Source organism: Uranotaenia lowii, chromosome 1 (assembly GCF_029784155.1).
Source record: "Uranotaenia lowii strain MFRU-FL chromosome 1, ASM2978415v1, whole genome shotgun sequence".
Classification (NCBI taxonomy): domain Eukaryota; kingdom Metazoa; phylum Arthropoda; class Insecta; order Diptera; family Culicidae; genus Uranotaenia; species Uranotaenia lowii.
Window position 1 is genome coordinate 43,485,418 of NC_073691.1, and position 22,343 is coordinate 43,507,760.

The following is a 22,343-nucleotide window of genomic DNA, read 5'->3' on the forward strand; positions in this document are numbered from 1 at the left end:
AACCCTGGTTTAATAGATTGGACCTGAGTCGGGATTTTATTCGTATATTCTCCCGTCTCATGTCCAATCATTATTCCATGGATGCGGTACTCTATCGTTTAAATATTGCTGGCAGCAATTTGTGTGGCTGTGGCCAAGGTTACCACGACATCGAGCATATTGTTTGGTCGTGCGAGGTCCATCTTGTCGCTAGAACGAATTTGATAGACTCCCTTCGGGCCCGAGGAAAACCACCCTATGTTCCAGTGAGGGATGTGTTAGCTGTGCTAGATTTGGACTACATGTTCGAAATTTATCTTTTTCTAAAAGCTATCGATCTCCGTCTATAATTCTTTTCAATTTCCTATTTCCCTTTCTATCTTTTTCTCCTCTTGAAACAAAAAGTGCTAGACCTAAGTAATCAATTGTTATAAACACAAAAACGAGTTTGGCTCCTTAAAACTCAAAGGTATGAGCCGTTTCAAATAAAGTAATTTATAAAAAAAAAAAAATATATTCAGATTTCATATTCAAATTTCAGATTTAGATTTCACAATTGGATCCAGATTTCGGAATCAAGGTTCATATATTCAGCTTCAGATTCAAATTTCAGGTTCAGAATCTAGATATAGACTTCACAATTGGATCCAGATTTCGAATTCAGATTTCAGATTCAAGGTTCATATTTAGCTTTAGATTTAAAATTCAGATTTCAGATTAAAGACTCAGGTACATATTTCAGAATCAAATATCGGATTCAGATATAAGATTCAATTAAAGATTCAGATTTTTGATTAAAGTATTGGTAAAGTAATCAGATTTCGATTACGAAATCAACTTTAAGATTTCCTTGGGGTTCTCTGGACGAAAAAAATGTATATTCACTGTACAATCAATTTATTCAAGTGATTTTTTCGTTATCAGTTTTGACTTGAGATTCGGCTTTCGGATTTTCACACAACAAAAGGAAAGTTTGGCTTTAAACTCACTTTTTTTTTTATTTATTTACCTTCGTTATGTTAATCCTATTTTTATACAGACTTTCTGTTCGTAGGTGTACCACAAATCGAAATTAATCGTCATCATCAATTCGCAATCATACTGCTGCAATTTTTCAAACGAAATAGTACCTACAATGATTTGTTGAATGTTACATCAGTCGAAGCTTTAAAAACCTGATTCTTCCACTTCCAGCAGCCATTTTTGTTTTCGTTTCGTTATAATCTATTGATTTATTAAAGGATGTAGTTAAATTGATTTGGTTTTCGTTCTACTGTTTTTTCTTCTTCTAGTTTGATGATTGTTGTAACTATTACTTTTTTTTTTATTTCGTGTGTACTATTTATTAATCGGAAAAGGTCTGTTTACAATAGGCGACTGCAAGTTTAAAATACGGAAACGCACCAGCAATCATTCGGCGATTCATTCACGATTTCTTTATTATTCTCCGGATTATCCTTACTCAAACACAAAGTGCTACACTTTATATAGGACAGTTTTTGTTGCAAACTTCACTTCATTTAGAATGTTCCTCGTTAGTGGGTTACTTTTGTCAGGGTGGTCAGGCTTCAATAAATAGCTAGGCAAGCTTGATAAATATTGTTGAAGGTAGAAATTTGGAAAAAAGTAGGATTAACAAAGGAATTGTTTTATCTAAATTGCTTGAGAAAATCTAAACGATCAACATATGCTACACTCAACTCAACTTTTTTCACTAGCGCCGATTGGAATTAATTGTATAGGTTTTGGACGATTGGGGTTTTTGAGAATACAAATTTTTTCCATTTTATTTCTTTTAATCTTATATTGGACTTTTCAATTGGAAAAAGACATTTTTTACAACGAAAAAATAAACGAATAGGAAAAAACACTATGATGGTCATAACTGACCGGTTTAACCCGTCATTGGTTACGCGACCAACCAAATAAGTCGTTCCGGTTATCATAGTCAATCCAGCCAATTAGGAAGGAATAGGTAGTTTTGGTCGTCGTGCACCTTACAGCTCATCCTTCAGCAGGGTGTATCGCTTGTTCGAGGGTCCCAGATTTTTGAACGTCGATTCTGGCGGGGTGGTCGGCTTCTTCGGGTCCTGGTTGATGATCACCTCGACGGTGTTGTCCTCGGTTTTGTCCGGTCCGTAGTGGAATTCACTGGAGAGAGGGTTAAAAAGCGATGGAAAAAGTTTTTTTCAGAGAATTGGGTTGTTTGTAGCTTTTGCAGGCGAAAGGGTAAACGATTTTAGAACACTTGACTGAAATAAGATGAGCGTGAAACTTGTTTTTATTTGCCAGGAATTTACTACTACACGGAAAATAATAAAAAGGTAAAATTTACCGAGTTAGCAAAGGTGAACGCTCGTGAAAGCCAAAAAGGTAACTTCTACCTCTTCGAGGTGAAACTCACCTCACAGCGAGGTAAAATTTACCTGAATCGAGGTTGAAAAAAAGGTACAATTTCACCGAGAAAAAAGGTGAATCCAAAAAAGGTAAATCTTACCTCGTAGCGAGGTGAAGTTCACCTGAATTGAGCTAAATAAAAAAGTATAATTCACCTAGAAAAATAGGTAAATCCAAATAAGATAAAAATTACCTCGTAGCGAGGTGAAATTGACCTGGATTGAGCTAAACAAAACGGTACAATCATCTCGAACAAAAGAACTATTTGCCGAATCCGTTTATTGAGGTTAAGCTGTTTTGTCGTTCAGAAGGGAAGTTTTGTTTCGTGCCAATATGGAAAAATCGGAACAGAATGGTAAGTTTTTTCTTAGCTTTCATTTAGTTGTGCTGGTTCTCATCATAATAATTTGCTTTTGTTTCAGATCGGCCCAGCTTCGAGGTGTATTCCACGTCATCCTCCAGATATCATTCCGGAAAAGCCGGACCTGATTGGATAAGTCGCCTTTATGGAAGAACGAGAAGCCGAATTGCCACGAGCCTGGCGAAAAAAGGACTTACCTCAATAATTTTTAAACAAGGTGATATATTTAAAAAATAATATAATGAATTGTCCATATTTATTTATAAAATAAATATAAATTTTTCAATGAATTTTGTTTTCATTTTTATTGAAGAAACCAACCAAACCAACTAGCATTTACCTTTCAAATCAGTGAATGGGAAAACGATATTATTTACTATTTTGCTAGGTGAATGCGAAAAAGGTAAAATTTACCATTTTGCTAGGTGAATTGAAAAAGGTAAGATTTACCTTTTTGCTAGGTGAGTGAAAAAAAGGTAAAATTTACCTCGAAAGAAGGGTGGAAAAAAATCACCTCGCAAAAAGGTAAATTTTACCTTTTTTTTATTTTCCGTGTAGGTGACATTCTTCCCTAAACTTTGTCAAAAAAAACAGAAACTAACACATTTTTTGTCTACTTGTTTCTGCGACAACGAAGTTTTATTTATAAAAGAAGTGAGATACTTGTAGCAGTTTTCCTGCCTTTGAGTTGAAGTTGGAACTCAACAACACCGTTGTTAACAATCGCTAGCACAACTGATTTCTCTAGTATCCACGTATGATCAAATTCGTGATCTTTCCTACCAGGGGGAGGGGGGAGGGGATAAATCATCCCATAGGATGAAAATCCCGAATAGAAAAAGTTCTTTCTTAGCGGTTTCGCACACTTACCGATGCAGCTTGCTGCTGTACAGATCCTGCAGGAACTGCTTCAGCTTGCCGGGCACAAAGATGTCCTTGTAGTTCGGGAACAGATACATATGCCGGAACGAATCGATGGCAATGAGCGGCAGATCCGACATGCTCTTGCCCAGATGGTGCAACGGATGGGCAAACTGCTTGCCGTCGGCCGTCAGGAAGTTGATGTTTTCTAAAAGAAAAGAATATTATCAGTATTATCATTTTTGTTGAGCAAAATTTAAGTGTTAACACTCACGCTTCTCCGACATCAGCTGCGTTTCGATAATCGTTTTGTAGTCCTTGATCGATTGGGTATCTTCCGGAGTGTGGAACAGGATCAGGAACGGCAAACCTTCCTCGGTCAACTCTTCGGCATTCTCGAAGGTTATTTCCCGCACCAGGGGGACGCACTTTTCCTGCACCCAAATGTTGAGTTCGTCAAAGTTATTCATGTTTCCGGTGAAGGTCTCGTCATTGGCATCGGAAACGGCCACATCCGGCCGGAACACGATGATCGGGTGACCTATAAGGAATTAAGCGATACTGTTAGTAATTTGGGAGAAATCTGTTAAAAATTAGAAGTTTTCGAAATATTTTCACCTGTTCCTTGATTTTTGCAAATGTAGCATGAAATATGTATAAATTTTCAAATATGTCCCACATTCAACTGTCAAAAATACAATACCTGGGGGATGCATGGCCGCCACAGTTTCACCGAAGCCCACGTGGAACACGCAGTCCTCCTTCAGGTTGGTGGCCACCCGTCGGAAGGTGTTGTACTCGACCTGATCCCTTCGATCGAAATAACCGACCACGATGCGCTTCTTGGTGTCCAGCTGTTCTAGATCCTTCAGATGATGGAACTCCTTGATGGGATCCTCCAGCTGCTTCTTGATAAAATCGACGAACGCATCGACCGTCCGTGCACCCCGGTATTCGCGCTTCGTCGGTTGCCCATTTCGGATCACCTTCAGCGTCGGATACTTGGAGATGTGAAACCGCGAAGCCACCGAGTTCTCCTTGTCACAGTCGACCTTGCCCATGACGACTCGGCCGCCATCCGGAAACAGTTCCCGCACCTGGAATCAGAGAAACAACTTTGGTAAAAAAACCCAGATTTCCAATTTTTTAAAAGAAAATCTCACCTTATCAGCAGCTTCATCGAAGATGGGCTGCAGGATGTTACTAAATCTACACCATTCGGCGTAGAAATTCATAAATACTAGTTCATTAGAAGCTGAAATGAAAAGCAAATTAATCATTGAGAATCGCCGTCATTGAAACAGTTTGCGGAAATAAAAGTAAGATAAGATGTGTTATCATTATGTTCGGCGTGGTACGAGCAATTAAGAAAAAAAAAACTGACATTTTTCACCCGAAAGATAACATATCGTAACAATAATGGAAGTAAGGGTGTTTACCTAATGTCATATCCAGGTTCTCACTGTTGAGTTGCACCGCTCCGCTGTCGGTGGGGTTGTAGAAAATGTAGACAACCTGGAGGAATGGAGAAGAAATGTGTATGAAAAATTAGTATTCCGATAAAAATAATAGCGAGAAATTTGGAATCTTTGGGGATTCCAAACCAACTTTTAAAGAAAGTTACTGAAATATCTTTCGGATCAATAAATGCTACGGAAACCATTCAACGAATGATGCACAAATACTATGACGACTTTTTTTTTGTATCGATTGTACCTAAATCCTTTTTAAGCTAACGGATGAGACAGTGACCCTTATTTTGTACCGCGCGTGAGGTGACGATAGTCGAGTCACACTGTCACGGGGCTCTAGCCACCTTATTCCGGTGGCAGGGGTAAGTAAAGTGGCAGGGGTTCATTCCCAAAGGTCATCCGAAGTGACGTTCCTCGCCTAAAGCGACTCCTGGAATCGAGTGACTCGGGCTAATGAATGCTTGCTACCTTGCCAATCACCAGGGCGAAAACTTCGGATTTCAACTGCATTGACAAAAATCAAGCATCATTCGTTGCAAAACTACTGAAGCATTTATCACACCAAATGGTATTTTCATAAAGTTGTAATGCCCAGAGCGAAAAATGACGACATGGGTTCCCGGAATGTCTGACTCCACTGAATTGGACCTGATCATTTAGAGCCCGGACGCACAGGGGCTATTCTGGTGGTCAGATTTAAAATCTTTTGATACTCTTTTATGTGTAAAAGTATTTTCCTCCAGAGTCGAAAATTTTGCTACGATGAATGTTTCAAATTGACGGGTTCCCGTAAATCTAGCGTTAAAGAAGAAAATTGATTTCTAACCTCATTTTCAAAATCGCGCATTTCGATATCTTGTTCAAAACGCTGAAACCTAAAAATAGAGTTTTCTATGGCAAACAATGCGCTAGAAGCTTTCTGGCGCTTTGCACAATCCAAATGGCATCCTTGTCAGCCCCTGATGCTCAAATGAATGTAGAAATCACAGCAATTCATTGAAGGGGATTTCTTTCTCAGGAGAAAGAATCTCTCCTTCCATGGAATTCTGTGATTTAAACATACGTTTTAGCATCATGGACTTACTAGGATGCCATTCGAATTGCGAAATGCGCCAGAAAACTTCTAGCGCATCCACAAAAGAAATTTACAAAGATGCCGTTCGGATTGTTTAATGCTCCAGAAAGCTTCCGGCGCATTATTTATAGATAAACGAAAGGGAATGCTATTTCAAAAGCAATGGTACTCTAACTATTGAATAAAACAAGTTGGTTCATAACATTTGAAAAGGTGGAGAATCCGGAATCTGATGAAACTTACAATTCTAGTTTTTTTTTTCTTAGGAAACAGCGAAGGCGCTGTAAAAAAAATGGATTCCCTTCTTTGATATGCACAAAAAAAACATAAGATTATAATTTTAATGGCATGTGCGGCGGAATGAAAACTAGAGAGAGAATTTATTTTATAGAATTTGAAAGAAAGGTGGATAGACAGGCATTAGTGCGCCACTAGGAGAAAGCTTGATAGGTGTTGAAATTTTAGGCTAGAGGGCATGTTGATGAAAAGCTCCCATGAATTGCTCCCGCCTTTGCTCTGCATTAGCTAACTATACATGAGAAACCCAGAAAGAGAATTCCCATGTATAGCGAGCCCAATGGTTTGAAAGCGTGTTTTTACGCACACTTCAAACGAGCAAAAACGTAGCAACCCATGGACCTACTGAGCTTTCCTTATGCGAGAACAGTTCTATCGACGTTGCCATTATTTCAGATTCGCTGCGAATAGTTGCTACTTGTCGATTTTTTCGCATTTCACATTTTATCTATTCCGCGTTCTAACTTTTTTGGCCAAGTGTCAATTTTTTGAACCGTATTTTTCTTGTTATATTTTTTTTTCTTTTTGCCAATGATTGTTTGATATATGATTTTAATCGCCGTAATTTGTATGATTATAATTTTAATGGCATGTGCGGCGGAATGAAAACTAGAGAGAGAATTTATTTTATAGAATTTGAAAGAAAGGTGGATAGACAGGCATTAGTGCGCCACTAGGAGAAAGCTTGATAGGTGTTGAAATTTTAGGCTAGAGGGCATGTTGATGAAAAGCTCCCATGAATTGCTCCCGCCTTTGCTCTGCATTAGCTAACTATACATGAGAAACCCAGAAAGAGAATTCCCATGTATAGCGAGCCCAATGGTTTGAAAGCGTGTTTTTACGCACACTTCAAACGAGCAAAAACGTAGCAACCCATGGGCCTACTGAGCTTTCCTTATGCGAGAACAGTTCTATCGACGTTGCCATTATTTCAGATTCGCTGCGAATAGTTGCTACTTGTCGATTTTTTCGCATTTCACATTTTATCTATTCCGCGTTCTAACTTTTTTGGCCAAGTGTCAATTTTTCGAACCGTATTTTTCTTGTTATATTTTTTTTCTTTTTGCCAATGATTGTTTGATATATGATTTTAATCGCCGTAATTTGTATGATTATAATTTTAATGGCATGTGCGGCGGAATGAAAACTAGAGAGAGAATTTATTTTATAGAATTTGAAAGAAAGGTGGATAGACAGGCATTAGTGCGCCACTAGGAGAAAGCTTGATAGGTGTTGAAATTTTAGGCTAGAGGGCATGTTGATGAAAAGCTCCCATGAATTGCTCCCGCCTTTGCTCTGCATTAGCTAACTATACATGAGAAACCCAGAAAGAGAATTCCCATGTATAGCGAGCCCAATGGTTTGAAAGCGTGTTTTTACGCACACTTCAAACGAGCAAAAACGTAGCAACCCATGGGCCTACTGAGCTTTCCTTATGCGAGAACAGTTCTATCGACGTTGCCATTATTTCAGATTCGCTGCGAATAGGTCCTAGTGGCGCACTAATGCCTGTCTATCCACCTTTCTTTCAAATTCTATAAAATAAATTCTCTCTCTAGTTTTCATTCCGCCGCACATGCCATTAAAATTATAATCATACAAATTACGGCGATTAAAATCATATATCAAACAATCATTGGCAAAAAGAAAAAAAATATAACAAGAAAAATACGGTTCAAAAAATTGACACTTGGCCAAAAAAGTTAGAACGCGGAATAGATAAAATGTGAAATGCGAAAAAATCGACAAGTAGCAACTATTCGCAGCGAATCTGAAATAATGGCAACGTCGATAGAACTGTTCTCGCATAAGGAAAGCTCAGTAGGCCCATGGGTTGCTACGTTTTTGCTCGTTTGAAGTGTGCGTAAAAACACGCTTTCAAACCATTGGGCTCGCTATATATGGGAATTCTCTTTCTGGGTTTCTCATGTATAGTTAGCTAATGCAGAGCAAAGGCGGGAGCAATTCATGGGAGCTTTTCATCAACATGCCCTCTAGCCTAAAATTTCAACACCTATCAAGCTTTCTCCTAGTGGCGCACTAATGCCTGTCTATCCACCTTTCTTTCAAATTCTATAAAATAAATTCTCTCTCTAGTTTTCATTCCGCCGCACATGCCATTAAAATTATAATCATACAAGTTACGGCGATTAAAATCATATATCAAAAAAAACATAATCAAACCCTCACAAGTACAAGACGATAACAGGAGCGTTTCAAAAGCCGGTATAATTTTACATTATTTGTGGTTTCAAGGTAGAAGTTTTGCTCTGGCCCTGGGAAAGGATGTCGGTGTTCGGAAAAATTGGTTCTCGAGGAATAGCGAAACCAATATTTTTCCGAATCAGGAAAACATTTCAAACCAGATAGAGAGTTTCGGTTGAAAACAACCACCCTATCTAGATTAGACATAAACAAACTGGACTCGTCTTCAAAACAGCAGCGTCAAACAGATACCCACACATCATAATTTTTCCTCCAACCAATCCGCTCGCAACAACTCACTCGTTCATTCATCTCATACCCACTCTATTTACAATGCAGTGGACCGGCTTAGGCAAATCACCTCGTTTGACACATTTCGCACCGGGTCGAGATTTTATGGAAGCAAACGACTGAAGCTAGCTTGAGCCAAACCAAGCCAAGCCAAGCTATCGAATGCCGATAGCATAGAGCTGTACCGTAACAACAAGTTGTTGTGTTTACGTTTTTTTTGGCTCCGTTTTCCAACGCACTACAATACAACTACCTACGATCATTATCGCGTTGTGAATTTGACGCGTCACGCGTCGAAGAAAAAAAATCCACCGTCATCGGTGATTGTTTAGTTTCACGTATTTTGCGACTCTAGCCCGTGTAATAATCGATTAGAAAATTCTACTAGGCTCTATTCGCTACAACCTTACGGTTTTTTTTCTATCGGTAACACCGGACCTGTTGCTTGTATCGCGTTTTTATTTGTCCCAGTTCTTTTTTCTCCGCTGCGGAGAAATGAAATGACTCGCAAAAGCGTGTCATCTTCGCGCGGTGCCGATCAGCGTTTGATATCAATCCGGTTTTTTTTCCTTTTCGCCGAGATGCTGTAATAAGTTGATGATGCGTCTGCTAGATGGATGTTGGCTACTAACACAAAACAGCTGAAACCCACTGACATAATCTTGGAGCTTGGAGGATGACTGTCCCAATCTAAGCATAAAGATGTGTGTGGGTTAGTTTCAGGACAGTAGCAGCATTAATTAACTTGTTGCAAGCACTAATTTTTGCCGTCTGGTTTAGCGAAATGCCAGCTTATGCAGATTTTATCGCCAAAAAATCATTTTTTAAAGATAGTGTGTTGTTTGTGGCTAAGTTCAACTTCAAACAATATTGACTTTCACGTGGTTGAATTAACAACAAAGAAAACTTCCGTATTGTATACCAACAAACATGCGTCAGATGTGTTAATTTCATGAATCAATCAGCGTACCATTAAATTTAGACATCGCATGCATCATGTTCAAAGGGAATGATAACAACAGGTTTCTGTAGCGTGTAATTTCTGTTGGGTAGTTGGACCGTAAATAGAAAGTTTTTTGAAGTATGCGACAATTGACTATGAAGATTTAATATGGTACTTTAATTTTTTTTACTTTCGGCGATAAAAATCAATCTTACGAGGTTCCCTAGGGCAGTGATGTGAGATAAATGATCTGCGAGATTTCGTCGATTGTAGTACGCCACGAATGTCCGACAGAAGATGTCTCTTGCTATTCTTTGGAGCACGGTAGATCGACATAATCCAAGCCAATGAATCGATCTCTTGCGATGCACTATCACAACAGTATTTGAAGAATACATCAAAACTCAAGCGGTTGTCTTTTTTTTTTTGTTTTGTTTTTTGTACGGATTTTCATCCTCTGGGATGATTCATTCCTAAAGCGGTTATAAATCATTACTCCAAAGTATTACAGTTGCTGTATCGAAGATATCGTGCATCCTCCAACAGTAATATCCATGTGCGGCACAACTTTTTTGTTGATCACGTGAAGTACTTCGGTTTTATAGTGGGCTATCTGCAGCTCAACTTCCTCCATCCAGATGCCCCAACCCTTTCTACAGACACCATTGCAAGGCCCAGTACTACTTCGACTATTTCACCGATGATCATAACCAGTGATGGTAAATTTCGCCCGTCACGCTTGACCCGACTAGTTTTGTTTCATCAAACGACTGGCACTGTTTTCAATTGACGGAGCCTCACTCCTCGCATGACGGATAAAGCACGACAACAATCAACATTTCTCCATCATCGACTGGCGAAGCTCCTACACATGGTCAAAATTTCTCCTGAGAGTGACTGGCAAATCTCTTCACACTTCGACCGGCTACTGACGTCAGGTACAACTAATTGAACGACTTGCTGGCAGAGAGCAACAATAGCAATAAAAAAACTGAAAACGAGCTTGCTGGCAGGAGCAACAATAATAATAAATGCTTTTCTTGTTCCTCTTCGGTCGTCTTCGGCTTGCTGGCAGGAGCAACAATAATAATAAATGCGTTTCTTTTTCGTCATCGGTCGCTTGAATGCGATTGCTTGACTAGGTTATTATTTTAGCTTCAAATGAATGGGGCATGAATGACTGGCAAACGAAGTGACTGGTCGTTAAGGAACAGTCAATTGAGTTTGACGGACCAAGAGGCTTCACAGTCACAGCTTCACGCCTCATGACGATGACTTTTGCCAAGCATGATCATAACCACGATACCGTCCGCAAATCCAACTATCTGCGCGGCTGCTGGTAGCTTCAACGTTAACACAAGTCCGTGTAAGGAACCCTGTGGAACACCTTCTGTTAGGACATTAGATCCTAACCCGGTTTCGATTTCGTAGGTCAAAACTCGATTTTCGAAAGCAAAAGCTTCCCAGCTGGTATGGCTGAATGCATTCTTAACGCCGATTTAGCCTACTTTGTCACGATTCGGACGACATCCACTGTAGGTAGATCTCCCGGTCCTTAAAAACGAACTATCTATCCGACAGTCGCCCCTCACTCCTCCTCAACACATGCTGGTTGGAGTCCCATCTTTGCTCGTAGTTGTTCCAAACGGACATGATGCAACGGTTTCGTCAAGATGTCCGCCAGCATCGGTTGAAACAAGTTGAGCACCACTGATTTTCAGTGTGCTGCACGGGAAACTTTCACCCAAAACACAAACACGCAAAACCCAAATCTTGTAGCAATTATAATCATTTACTAACACGACATTTTAAAAACTTAAGCTAGCTTACATAATAACTACTCACTTTCTTTTTCAATATCACAGTCGTATCTGTTTAACTGGCAACCCTGCCTGGCTGCACTGCTTCGACGGGAGTACCGCAGCTGCCAGGAACACCTCCGACAACTTCTGGCTGGCTCTCACCACGTCCGCAACTTGATTTCGCAAAAACGAGTCCCGAAAAGCGATTGGCTCAGCTCCCAAAAATGACCCCAGTAGGTGCCGCCTGAGGTGTTGCCAAGGAAAACTTCCACCATCGTTTGTGTGGTTGACGAGCAGGCGATACGCCTCTTGCTCACACCCTATGACGGCGTACTCTGAAGTGCCACTTCGTCTCCGTTGGTTCTGATTCAGTAATCTTCGTTATTCGGTCGCAGTGCAATGGCTTCCAATATTTTCCGGCTTGTATGTTGTTGCCGTCGAATCGCTCGCCGTCTGGGAATCAAACATATGGATTTCTTTTCTATTCTGTAGTGATTATTTGTCTCTGATCTCACCTTCCGAAAATCTGCTGCTGATGTTGGGCTGGGAAGGAACAGCCCAACAGCGATGACGAATTTTCGCAGGAGAGGAACGATTCGGGTCACAAGTTGAAATGGCAAAATCTGGCGCCAAGTTTGTTTCCTACTTCCTACTTCCGGTCACCAATTCGATGCAGCTCTGGTTGTTTTCCTTCATTCGAGTTGGACCTTTCACCGGTTCCCCGAAATCAATAAGCAGCTTTCGCAACCACAGGAGTTCTTGGCAGCCTTGAGCAAGGGATATGTATTCCGCTTCAGTCGAAGAAAGAGCAAAGCATGTTTTTTTCTTTGCTCCCCACAAATGGTACCACCACCTGAGTTGGATTTCCGGTCTTGCACCGTGCTTGCCCGCAGTCTGCTTCGGCATATTCTGCTAATTCATCTGAGTCACCTCCCAGATGAAGCTTGAGATCCAAGGTTTCCTTGAGGTACCGCAGGGGTTGCTTTGCCTTCGTCCAGTCCGCCTTGGTTGGTTTTGACACCTTCCTTCCAAGAATCGATGCGCAAATCCCGATGTCTGGCCGCGTGATACAGCAAACTTCCAACGAGACTTTGATATTGTTCGGAATTTTGAGGATCCTCCGTCTTCTTTTTTTGTTGTATGTAGCCGGGATCCATCGGAATTCTTGACCCTTTCGCATCGCTCAGGTTGAACCTCGCCAGCAGTTTCCCGATGTATGCCTTTTGACACAAATTGAAACCTTTCCTTGATCGGACAACCTACCATACCGATAACGGATACCAAGAACTGCTTCACATCTCCAAGGGACGTTAGCTGGAAATTCGTCTCCAAGTATTTGAAGACCTGTTGATACTCGGCGTCGCTGGATGTTGTGACCAACATATCGTCCACATATACGATGATGTAGGCCAGCTTCCCGTTTAGATTCCGAACATAAAGGCACGGATCCGCTTCCGACGGTTTGAATCCAGCTTTCCGCATAACATCGTCCAGCTTGAGGTTCCACATTCGTGCCGACTGCTTTAGACCGTAAAGACTTTTAAGCAGATGGCATACCTGTCCTTTTGCAGTAGAGACATCAGGCGGGCGCTTCATGTAAATGGTTTCATCTGAATCTCCGTTAAGATAGGCCGTCTTCGCGTCCACGTGTTTCACAAGCATTTCACGACGAGCAGCAATGGTCAGCAGTAAGCGTAACGTAGCTTACTAGACTGGAGTAAAAACCTCTTCGTAATCCAAGCCTTTGCGTTGATTGAAATCTTGTGCCACCAAACAAGCCTTGTACCGGATCGTCCTTCCGAACTAGTTAATCCGTCGACAACCAATGACCTTTTTCCCGGGAGGTAACGCAGCAAGTTCCCAGACATAGTTCTGATGTAGTGATTTGAGTTCGTCAGATATGGCTGCTTTCCAGAGTTCTTTGTTCGAACCACCCAAGGCTTCCTGACGACGATTCTTGAGCGACCACCACTCGAAACCACTTCGGTAGGATACCCTTTGTTGATCGTTCGGAACGCCGCTTTCTGCTGTTCCCAAACTTTTCAGAAGATTTCGGTTGCTCCTCCTAAAGATCGAGTGGCTCCACCTGAATGTAAAGTTGCTTTTCCTGAATTTGGCCATTCTCATCTGCAAGCAAACCATCATCGTCACCATTGGTATCACCAAAACATCGGAAATCATTGTCTTCATTGATGCGTTGTTCTACGGTGCCATTCGGATTGAGGACCATCGGTGGCAGCTCTTGGACCTCGGATTTTAAAGATTCCAGCCTCTTCGAAGAACCACCTTGCTGAGAGTAGCCAACGAATGTCAACTTCTTCGCTTTAGGCTCCAATTTTGAACTGGTTTCTTTCGGGATCAGCACAAGCGCATCTGTACCAAAAACTTGTAGATGATCCACATCAGGCTTGCTTCCATGCTACAGTTCGTCTGGCGTCTCACGGATCGATTTTGTTGGTAACTTGTTCTGGCTGATAATTGGCCGTGTTGATGGCCCCACCCCAGGAACAGTACTCCATGGCAGCCTCCAGGAGCATACACCTCGCCATCTCGATCAGCGAACGGTTCTTTGTGTATGCCGTTGTGAACTGCTGCAGGATTCCTTCGCTTCTGAGGAACTTACCCATCGGATGTCCTCTGTACTCGCCACCTTGATCGGACCTGATCACCTTCGGCGGCTGACTGAATTGCGTCTTCATCTCCCGGACAAAATCTTGGACAGCTTCCAACGTTCCAGACTTCTTGCTCAGCAAATACAGCTTAGTGTAGCGGCTGGAATTGTCGATAAGAGTAAGGAAATACTGTCATCCTACAGTCGCTGTGAATCAGATTCAAAATTTGTTTCGATGACCTCTGTGTCTTCTTGGAAAACGGTAACCTCGCCATTTCGCCACCGAAACAAACCTCGCAAGTAATTTGATTGCCACAGTCGTTTACCTCCATGCCATAACTAAGGTTAGCCAACCGCTTGATGTCGTCAATGTTTCGATGGCCCAACTTACGATGCCATTCAGGCACGCAATTTTTCTTGTTGCACTGGTCCGAGACTGCATTCGCCCGTTCCACCATCTGGATGTGGTACAACCCGTTTCTGTGTTGAACCGTGGTTGCGATACGACTATTTTTTGAAATGGTGCAACCGTCTTGATTGAAGGATACCTCGGCTCTTTTTTGAACAAGCTTGCCAACCGAAACCAGGTTCATATGGAGATTAGGAACGTAGAGAACTTTGTCCAACGTCAAAGTGTTTTCGGTACCTTGGCTACTAGAGCAAAGGATTTTGCATGAACCAACACCTTCGAACACTGCTTGTTTGCCATCAGCAACCGTCACCGTCTTCGGAATACTTCTGTTCGACTCCATCTCATGGAACAGATTATTATCTGAACACATGTGCGAGCTTGCACCCTAATCGACGAAATGAGTTTTGCCTTCTCAGTTGCCTTGGAGCTTCGCTTGATTTTTGTGGGTGCCGACCTTCTTAGTTTTGAGCCACGCCGCACAATTTCGTTTTCGATTATCAAATTCACCGCAGTAGTAGCAAACGATGTCTTGATTGCCACGACTTTTGGTCTGCACCTTCAAGACCGATGAATAAACTGTAACAGCTTTATGACGTTTCTGGACCTCGTTGATAATCCTGTCCTTCACCAAAGCCAGTGTCAACTCCTCAGCTGTTCGATTCTCCAACGTCGTCGTCAGGGCAACTAAGGTACTCGGTAGGCTACGGAAAACCTAATTTCTGAGGTCCGCCCACCAGTAAGCCGGTCATCGTCACCAGTTGGGTATACTCCTTCTGGGAATAGTCGTGTCGTATACTACCATCTATATTTCCATAAATTGCTCAGCATTGTGGACCGGTGATGCTTCCTGCATATTTGTTCTGTTTGGTATTCCATGTTTGCGATAGGTGCTGGTGCTCCAGTGTTACACAGCGCAACCTCCACTCTCGCGAAGGTCTCTAGAAAGCTGTGACCTCTCTGGGGTTATTGCACCTGCTACTCCAGTTAACCTCCCAAGCGTTAAAATCTCCTTATATCTACAGGGGTTCGCAGTGTCAATTTCTGAGTGAGTTCATCCAACATCGTGTTGCACTCCCTGATCGTCCGTCTTAGTAGAGCGTAATCCTTTGAATCGCGAATGCATCCCGAATGCAAACCAGACCTATCCGAAGCCCAGTTATCAATAACGCCACGTCGCATTTCTTTCCGCTTACTTTTTGCGCCGGTAGGCCTCGCTGTGGTTCAGGTTTAGCTGGGTTAAATTTACAGACTTGCCTTTTTGTATGCCAGGTAGTTCAACCACCAGTTTTTTATTTGCATTCTGCACTAACTACGTCTAATCGACGAACTACAGACGGGAACCGGTTCTTGTGGCTCAAGTTCCTGTTTGCTTTCCAGTGTTCAGTGTTTATTCTCCGTTCCCCACGAAGTGGTCGGACACTTCTGAACTTTTAACCGAAAGATTCGGTTTCTATTTCTGGCGGATTATGGCTTGCTGGTTCCGAAAATGTAAAATCAACTAAATAATTTCGACGAACTAGCATTTCTTGCTCATCAAAAACGCTACGATACGGTGTATCTCGACTGTTCGTTGCGATTTACCTGTAGCCGTTGTTTGCGTAAAGCGCAAAAATAAGCTTTCTTGTCTTTGGGTCTTATTACTGCCTCTTTTCTATAGGTACTAGAGCATACGCATAGCAGCCTTAATAGACACATTGCACAAGATAGTCTTCTTGTCATACTGAATGAGGAGTTTAAGGTTCAGTTAGGACCAATTGGACGAACCTTGCGCATAAAAAATCCTGAAAATTTCGACCCAAGTACTCTCAGCCATTACGGCATTTAGTTTAGTCAACTTTTGATTAACTTCTGGAACTATATCAAATATCTCGCCCTTGCGTTTCATTACGAAGATTACTGTGAAGTGTGCGTAGTCATCCGTGAATGTCCCCAAGTATCGTTGACCTCGTTTGATGGTTTCTTCAATAGATCCGCAAACGTCAGAGTGCACTAATTTAAGAAGCCTACTTGATTTCGGTATATGCAGACTTTGGTCCTTTGCCTGACTTTCTACAAAACGGAGTTAAGTTTGGGGTATATACGATTTGATAGTAAGTTGATACCAGTTCCGGTTTTGTTCAATAAATCACCGGAAAAGCACCGATGACTTCGAGACTCTTTCGTTACTTGTAAGGAACTGACTAGACAAATGATAATTATTTTTAGTTAGCTGATCCCAGACTTATCACAAAGGATTGTTAACTTTCAATTAGTTGACATGTTTAATTCGAATTCGATTAGGTGAGTAATCACCCAAATATTCATGGGTATTTTTTTCGGTCCTATGCGTCGAACAATCGGCGCCTGTTCCTGAGCTACTCGAGTACGTTTCCGAGAAATCGTTTGAACTAATAAAATGTTAAAAATAGGCACAACCCTAGCCTTTAACTGAACCATTTACATTGTACATTGCCAGGTGTTTTAAAACCAATATGAAACCCATATCTGGTAAATGTGTTTAAACTTTCATAAGAGAGTCTTATAAATGAAAAACTATCGCTTTTACTTACCATCAAATAGTTGAACACCATTAATTTTACAGCCCTCATTGCGGCCATCTCTGCTGGATATCCTATTTCCGACTTTTGGACCGAAACCCCAAGGGAACCGACTTCAAACTCACTTAAAACTAAAGACCACAAGAGAAGGGAACCCCAACACAACCAAAACCGGATAAATTTTTTTCCCTTCCTTTCCTTTTACTGCTTCCGATCAGGAAATTTTGACACCACCTTAGAAGAAAAAAAAAATACTGCTTTCGGAATTCACTCCCTCTTTTCCGACTTGTTTGATTTGACCGACACGAGTTAACCGGAAAACACTACCGAATCGATTCCAACGGAAGTCCACTAGCTCTGTTCCGTCGTGCCGGAGCCCCTATGGACACTGCAGTCAATCGCACGAATTAGCTGGCCGTAGCACACAATCTGCTGACCGCGACGGAAAAATAAATGAGCAAACACACCACGCAGACAAATCACCGTACGGTGACCCTTTCGGTGCCGTTGCGAATAAAAGTTCTGAGAAATTTGAAAATTATAATGAAAAAAGTCTTGATTAGTTGACTAAAATTTGAAGAGGGTAAATCAATTTTATGTCTGGGACAATCGAACCTGCAAAAAATCCATATCTTCAGGGCCTACGAAAGATAATTTCATAACTTTCAGAAAGTTTTTTAAAATTATAAAAAAATTTAAACTTAGTCCACTTTGCTGAAAATTATCGACCATTTTAGGCGGTGACGATTCAGTGACGCTTGAATGTGAAGCTGTCAAAGAAAATGCGCAGGGTCGCAAATGGAAGGCGGGATTCAAAATAACACCGAGAAAAACATCCGATTAGAAAACTTTCCAATAAAACTTTTAAAATTATTATTAAATTATCATTAGAATTTATTCAACCGAGCATGATTTATTTAAGTCGATTACTTACATTTGGAAAAGATATTTATTCGTTACGATGAAATTAAACTTTTGTGGGCTGAAAATCAATAATTTGATAATTTGATGGCAAAATTTTAGAATGAACCATCAATAGAACTTGGCAAATTGTTGATTCTTTGCTCATTTTGCTTATGTTTTTTTTCGAAATAGAGGAAACTTTTGACATTTTCGTGAAATTAATGTTGGGTCTGTAAAATAAATGGAAAATGGGATTTGTTTCAGTGCACAAAATTTAACGGCCAAAAAATAAGTTTTGTTTCCTACAAAACTGCCCAATTTTACCGGTATTCGCGGTGCAATCAGTGAATTTTTCGTGAAGTGTTTAGCCATTATTGCTGAGTTTGAAAATTTATGAAATCAAGTAAGTAAATACTAACGAATGAATTCGAGAATTTAAAAAAGAAAATTCTCAAAGAAGGTATTTCTGAACTTTTTGAAGACTTCCGGATTTATTTATAGTACACTCTTAGAGAGAATGACTCAATATTAAGTTGCTGATACACCAGAACAAACCTTAGCTATCTACGCTTTAGCGAAAACTTGAGTAAATTTTAATCATCTTAAAAATCGTTAAAAAAAAGGAAATCTATAAAATATACCGAAATTCAACTTTTCCTGACTGCACTTTAGTTTTTTTCCTATCAGCTCTGAGGGTCAACTTTTGAAAATAGGTAAAAATCCATTCAAGTTTGTTAAGCTAAACTGTACAATATCATTAAGATAAGAGAGTTAACGGTGTTAGATCCATAATCATCTTTGTAGAAAACCGAAAATGATCTTGATTTAAAAAAAAAACGTTACAGATGGCTTGTTTTTTTTTCCCCGTTCTTTACGCTTACGGGAATTTTGACGTCATTTTATGGAAATTTTAAACTCAAAGGAAGCTTAGTTATTTTTCAAAGGATATAACATTTGCTCCCTTCAAAAAAGGTTTTTCCTTGATAAAAAAAATTCTGCCATTCGTTACAGTTAGTTTTTAATGCGAATAAACACAACTAAATCAATTAATACTGTATTTGTTTTCTCCACTCGTGGAGTGTTCCACCGTACCCGATAAAAACAAACACAAATCCTCGCCAGTGTATTGCTACCTCGCTCACTCACACGCTCTCTCGCAACACTGGCAAAATTATCGGTGGGCCACCGTCCGTAAGCAGAACTCCGACAGGTCAAAACCAGTGCAACACCGTCCGAATAAACAAACAGTTTGACAGCACCTAGTGGTGCACCAGTGCAACACTAGTGGAACACTCGGCATAAACAAATACGGTATAAGAAAATAAAAAAATTCACTTTGTAACCTTAACAAATTACCTAAACTTCTGTCTGTGATTTGAAATTTCACATGTTCCTTTAATATCGGATTTCTATTTCGTTACAGAGATGATCGGTGAGGATAATGTTAACGATAGTGGATATTCAACACCAGGCAGAGATATTCACGACCCTCAACATTCACGTAGCCTTGTTAAGAAGGCTCCCAACCGTCGTTTGGACGCATTGCTTCGTGGTAAATTTTATTTTTATACATTTTTAAAACATCATCAAAACCTAGATCCGTTTTCTATTAAATTTTTTTAGAATTTTACCGTTTTGATAAGATTTAGAAAAAAAATTCAATTTGGTTTTTACAGAAATGACTCTGAACGCTTCGGCGAATAGCAGCGGTTACTCCTCGACTCCGGGCAAGGAGTCGAAACCAGCCTTGGTAAGTAAGTCCTATATTCGTCGGCTGGCCCGACAGGCCGGTGTTCCCCGATTCACCGAAGAGATCTACGCCGTAACGGAGAACTTCACCCGGGCGTTTTTGAGCGAAGTTTTCCAGGACGCCATGGGTGCCGCTGCTAGGGAACAACGTGATACCATCATGGCCCGGGATATTGTTTATGGACTTAAATGTCAGGGACCGACGCTCTATGGACCAGCATTTTACCATGGTGGGAGATGCCGGGAGTGAAACTGAGCAATCCTTGAAAGGAAGAGGTGTGGGGTGGACTAAGTTACTTTTTGAAAATGTTCACTTAGAGAAAACTCTTTCTTCTAACGTTTTTCTTCGCTGTATTTACAGTTCTTTAAGGTATAGGTATATGCTACAGGACTTTTTTTTTCAATTTCAAACTACCTAAGACAATTTTTCAATCTACTTTAAAGCTGATATATCTATGCTTGATATCCACCTTTTTTTTTAATCTTCATTTATTTTGTCAAACAATGTATTCTTAATACCTTAAACGTAGTTACTGAATTCAAATGTTCTAGCAATCATGGTATTTTGTAAAATTAATCGAACCGAAAAATAAGCAAAAGTCTCAACTCGAAATTCATTTTTATTTTCAAACATCAGAGGTCTCAACCCACATTTATTTACTCAGCATGTGAAGTCTCAATCCACTTTCATTGTTTCCAACTAGCATAAGTCTCAATCCACTTTCGCAGTTTTAAACTGCTGAAGTCTCAAACTACTTAAAGATTTTCAATTTTCAGATATCTCAATCTGTTATCAGTTTTATGTTTTTTTTTCTTTTATGAGTTTCAATCCTCTTTTATTGTGCTCAACTAACAGAATTCTCAAACCTCTTCATAAATTTCAACTAGCAGAAGACTCAATCCATTTTCATAATATTTAAGTAGCAGAAGGCCGGCTTCATGGAGGGACGGTCTACGACGGACCAGATATTCACATTGCGGCAAATCCTCCAAAAATGCCGTGAACACCAAGTCCCTACGCATCATCTATTCATCGACTTCAAAGCCGCATACGACACGATCGACCGTAACGAGCTATGGAAAATCATGGACGAGAACGGCTTTTCCGGGAAGCTGATCAGACTGATCAAGGCGACGATGGATGGAACGCAGTGCTGTGTGCGGATTTCGGGTGAATTGTCGAGTTCATTCGAATCGCGCAGGGGGCTTCGACAAGGTGATGGTCTATCCTGCATGATGTTCAACGTGGCGCTAGAAGGTGTTATTCGACGAGCGGTGGGCGAAATGCGGGGCACGATTTTCAACAGATCCAGTCAACTTATCTGCTTTGCCGATGACATTGATATAGTCGGCAGATCATCTGCGGCGGTGGAGGAGATCTACCGCAAACTGAAACGCGAAGCAGGAAGTGGGATGAATCATCCAACAGGATGAAAATCCCGGAAAAAAAAGCGAAGCAGGAAGGATTGGGTTGATGATTAATACGTCCAAGACGAAGTACATGCTGGTCGCGATCGACGGCGACGAGCTGGAGATAGTCGAAGACTTTGTCTATCTCGGCTCACTGGTGACCGCAGACAATGACACCAGCCGTGAGATCCGGAGGCGAATTATCAGCGGAAGTCGTGCCTACTATGGACTCCACAAGCAACTGCGGTCGAGAAGACTTAGCCCTCGCACGAAGTGTAACCTGTATATGACGCTCATTAGACCGGTTGTTCTCTACGGGCACGAGACATGGATATTGCTCGAGGAGGACCTGCGTACACTCGGAGTATTCGAGCGACGAGTGTTAAGAACCATCTTTGGCGGCGTACAGGAGAACGGAGTGTGGAGGCGAAAGATCAACCACGAGCTCGCGCGCCTCTACGGCGAACCTAGTATCCAGAAGGTGGTGAAGGCTGGCCGGATAAGCTGGGCGGGACATGTTGCGAGAATGCCGGACGACTGTCCTGCAAAACAGGTGTTCGCTACGAATCCGGTAGGAACAAGACGAGCGGGGGCGCAACGAGCGAGGTGGTTAGACCAAGTGGAGCGTGATATGGCGAACGTGGGGTGCCCAAGAAATTGGAGAACGGTTGCTATGAACCGAGTGAATTTTAGGAATTATGTTCGTCAAGTTATGTCGTGAGACGGAATACTATGTAAATAAAATAATAAGTAGCAGAAGACTCAATCCATTTTCATAATATTTAAGTAGCAGAAGTTTCAATTCAGATGCATAATTTTCAACTAGCTTGTTTGTTTGTTTTGCTAGGATTTTAACACTCTCGTGTTATTCATCCCGATTTTCAACTAGCAAAATTCTCAATTCTTTCACAATTTTTAGCAGCAACAGAAGTCCAAATGCTCTTTAATAATTTTTAGAATCCCGATCCGCTTTCATCATTTAAATAAGTAGAAATATCAATATAAAACGGTTGTCTCAATTCTCTCTTCCTAATTTTC

The 22,343-nt window shown here is 41.0% G+C and overlaps 2 protein-coding genes across 3 annotated transcripts; one reads left to right on the top strand and one right to left on the bottom strand.

The window, feature by feature from the left end:
* Nucleotides 1-959: 959 nt before the first annotated feature.
* On the bottom strand, nucleotides 960-17,701 carry LOC129739264 (endoplasmic reticulum resident protein 44). The gene is made up of 7 exons (XM_055730687.1): nucleotides 17,256-17,701; nucleotides 5,038-5,113; nucleotides 4,762-4,853; nucleotides 4,302-4,695; nucleotides 3,873-4,139; nucleotides 3,608-3,806; nucleotides 960-2,130 (listed from the first exon to the last, which is right to left on the bottom strand). Exons 1-7 carry the CDS (start codon nucleotides 17,301-17,303, stop codon nucleotides 1,977-1,979), a joined length of 1,230 nt encoding a protein of 409 aa, XP_055586662.1. The 5' UTR covers nucleotides 17,304-17,701; the 3' UTR covers nucleotides 960-1,976.
* A 713-nt stretch (nucleotides 17,702-18,414) lies between these two features.
* LOC129739445 (uncharacterized) lies at nucleotides 18,415-22,106 on the top strand. Of its 2 annotated transcripts, XM_055730898.1 has the most exons (4): nucleotides 18,415-18,549; nucleotides 19,226-19,457; nucleotides 19,570-19,698; nucleotides 19,823-22,106. In XM_055730898.1, the coding sequence occupies exons 3-4, from the start codon at nucleotides 19,572-19,574 to the stop codon at nucleotides 20,143-20,145; spliced, it is 450 nt and encodes a 149-aa protein (XP_055586873.1). In that variant the 5' UTR covers nucleotides 18,415-18,549; nucleotides 19,226-19,457; nucleotides 19,570-19,571; the 3' UTR covers nucleotides 20,146-22,106. The 2 variants fall into 2 exon arrangements, with proteins under 2 accessions (XP_055586873.1, XP_055586872.1); XM_055730897.1 differs by lacking the exon at nucleotides 19,226-19,457 and having other exon boundaries at nucleotides 18,435-18,549.
* The last annotated feature ends 237 nt before the right edge of the window (nucleotides 22,107-22,343 follow it).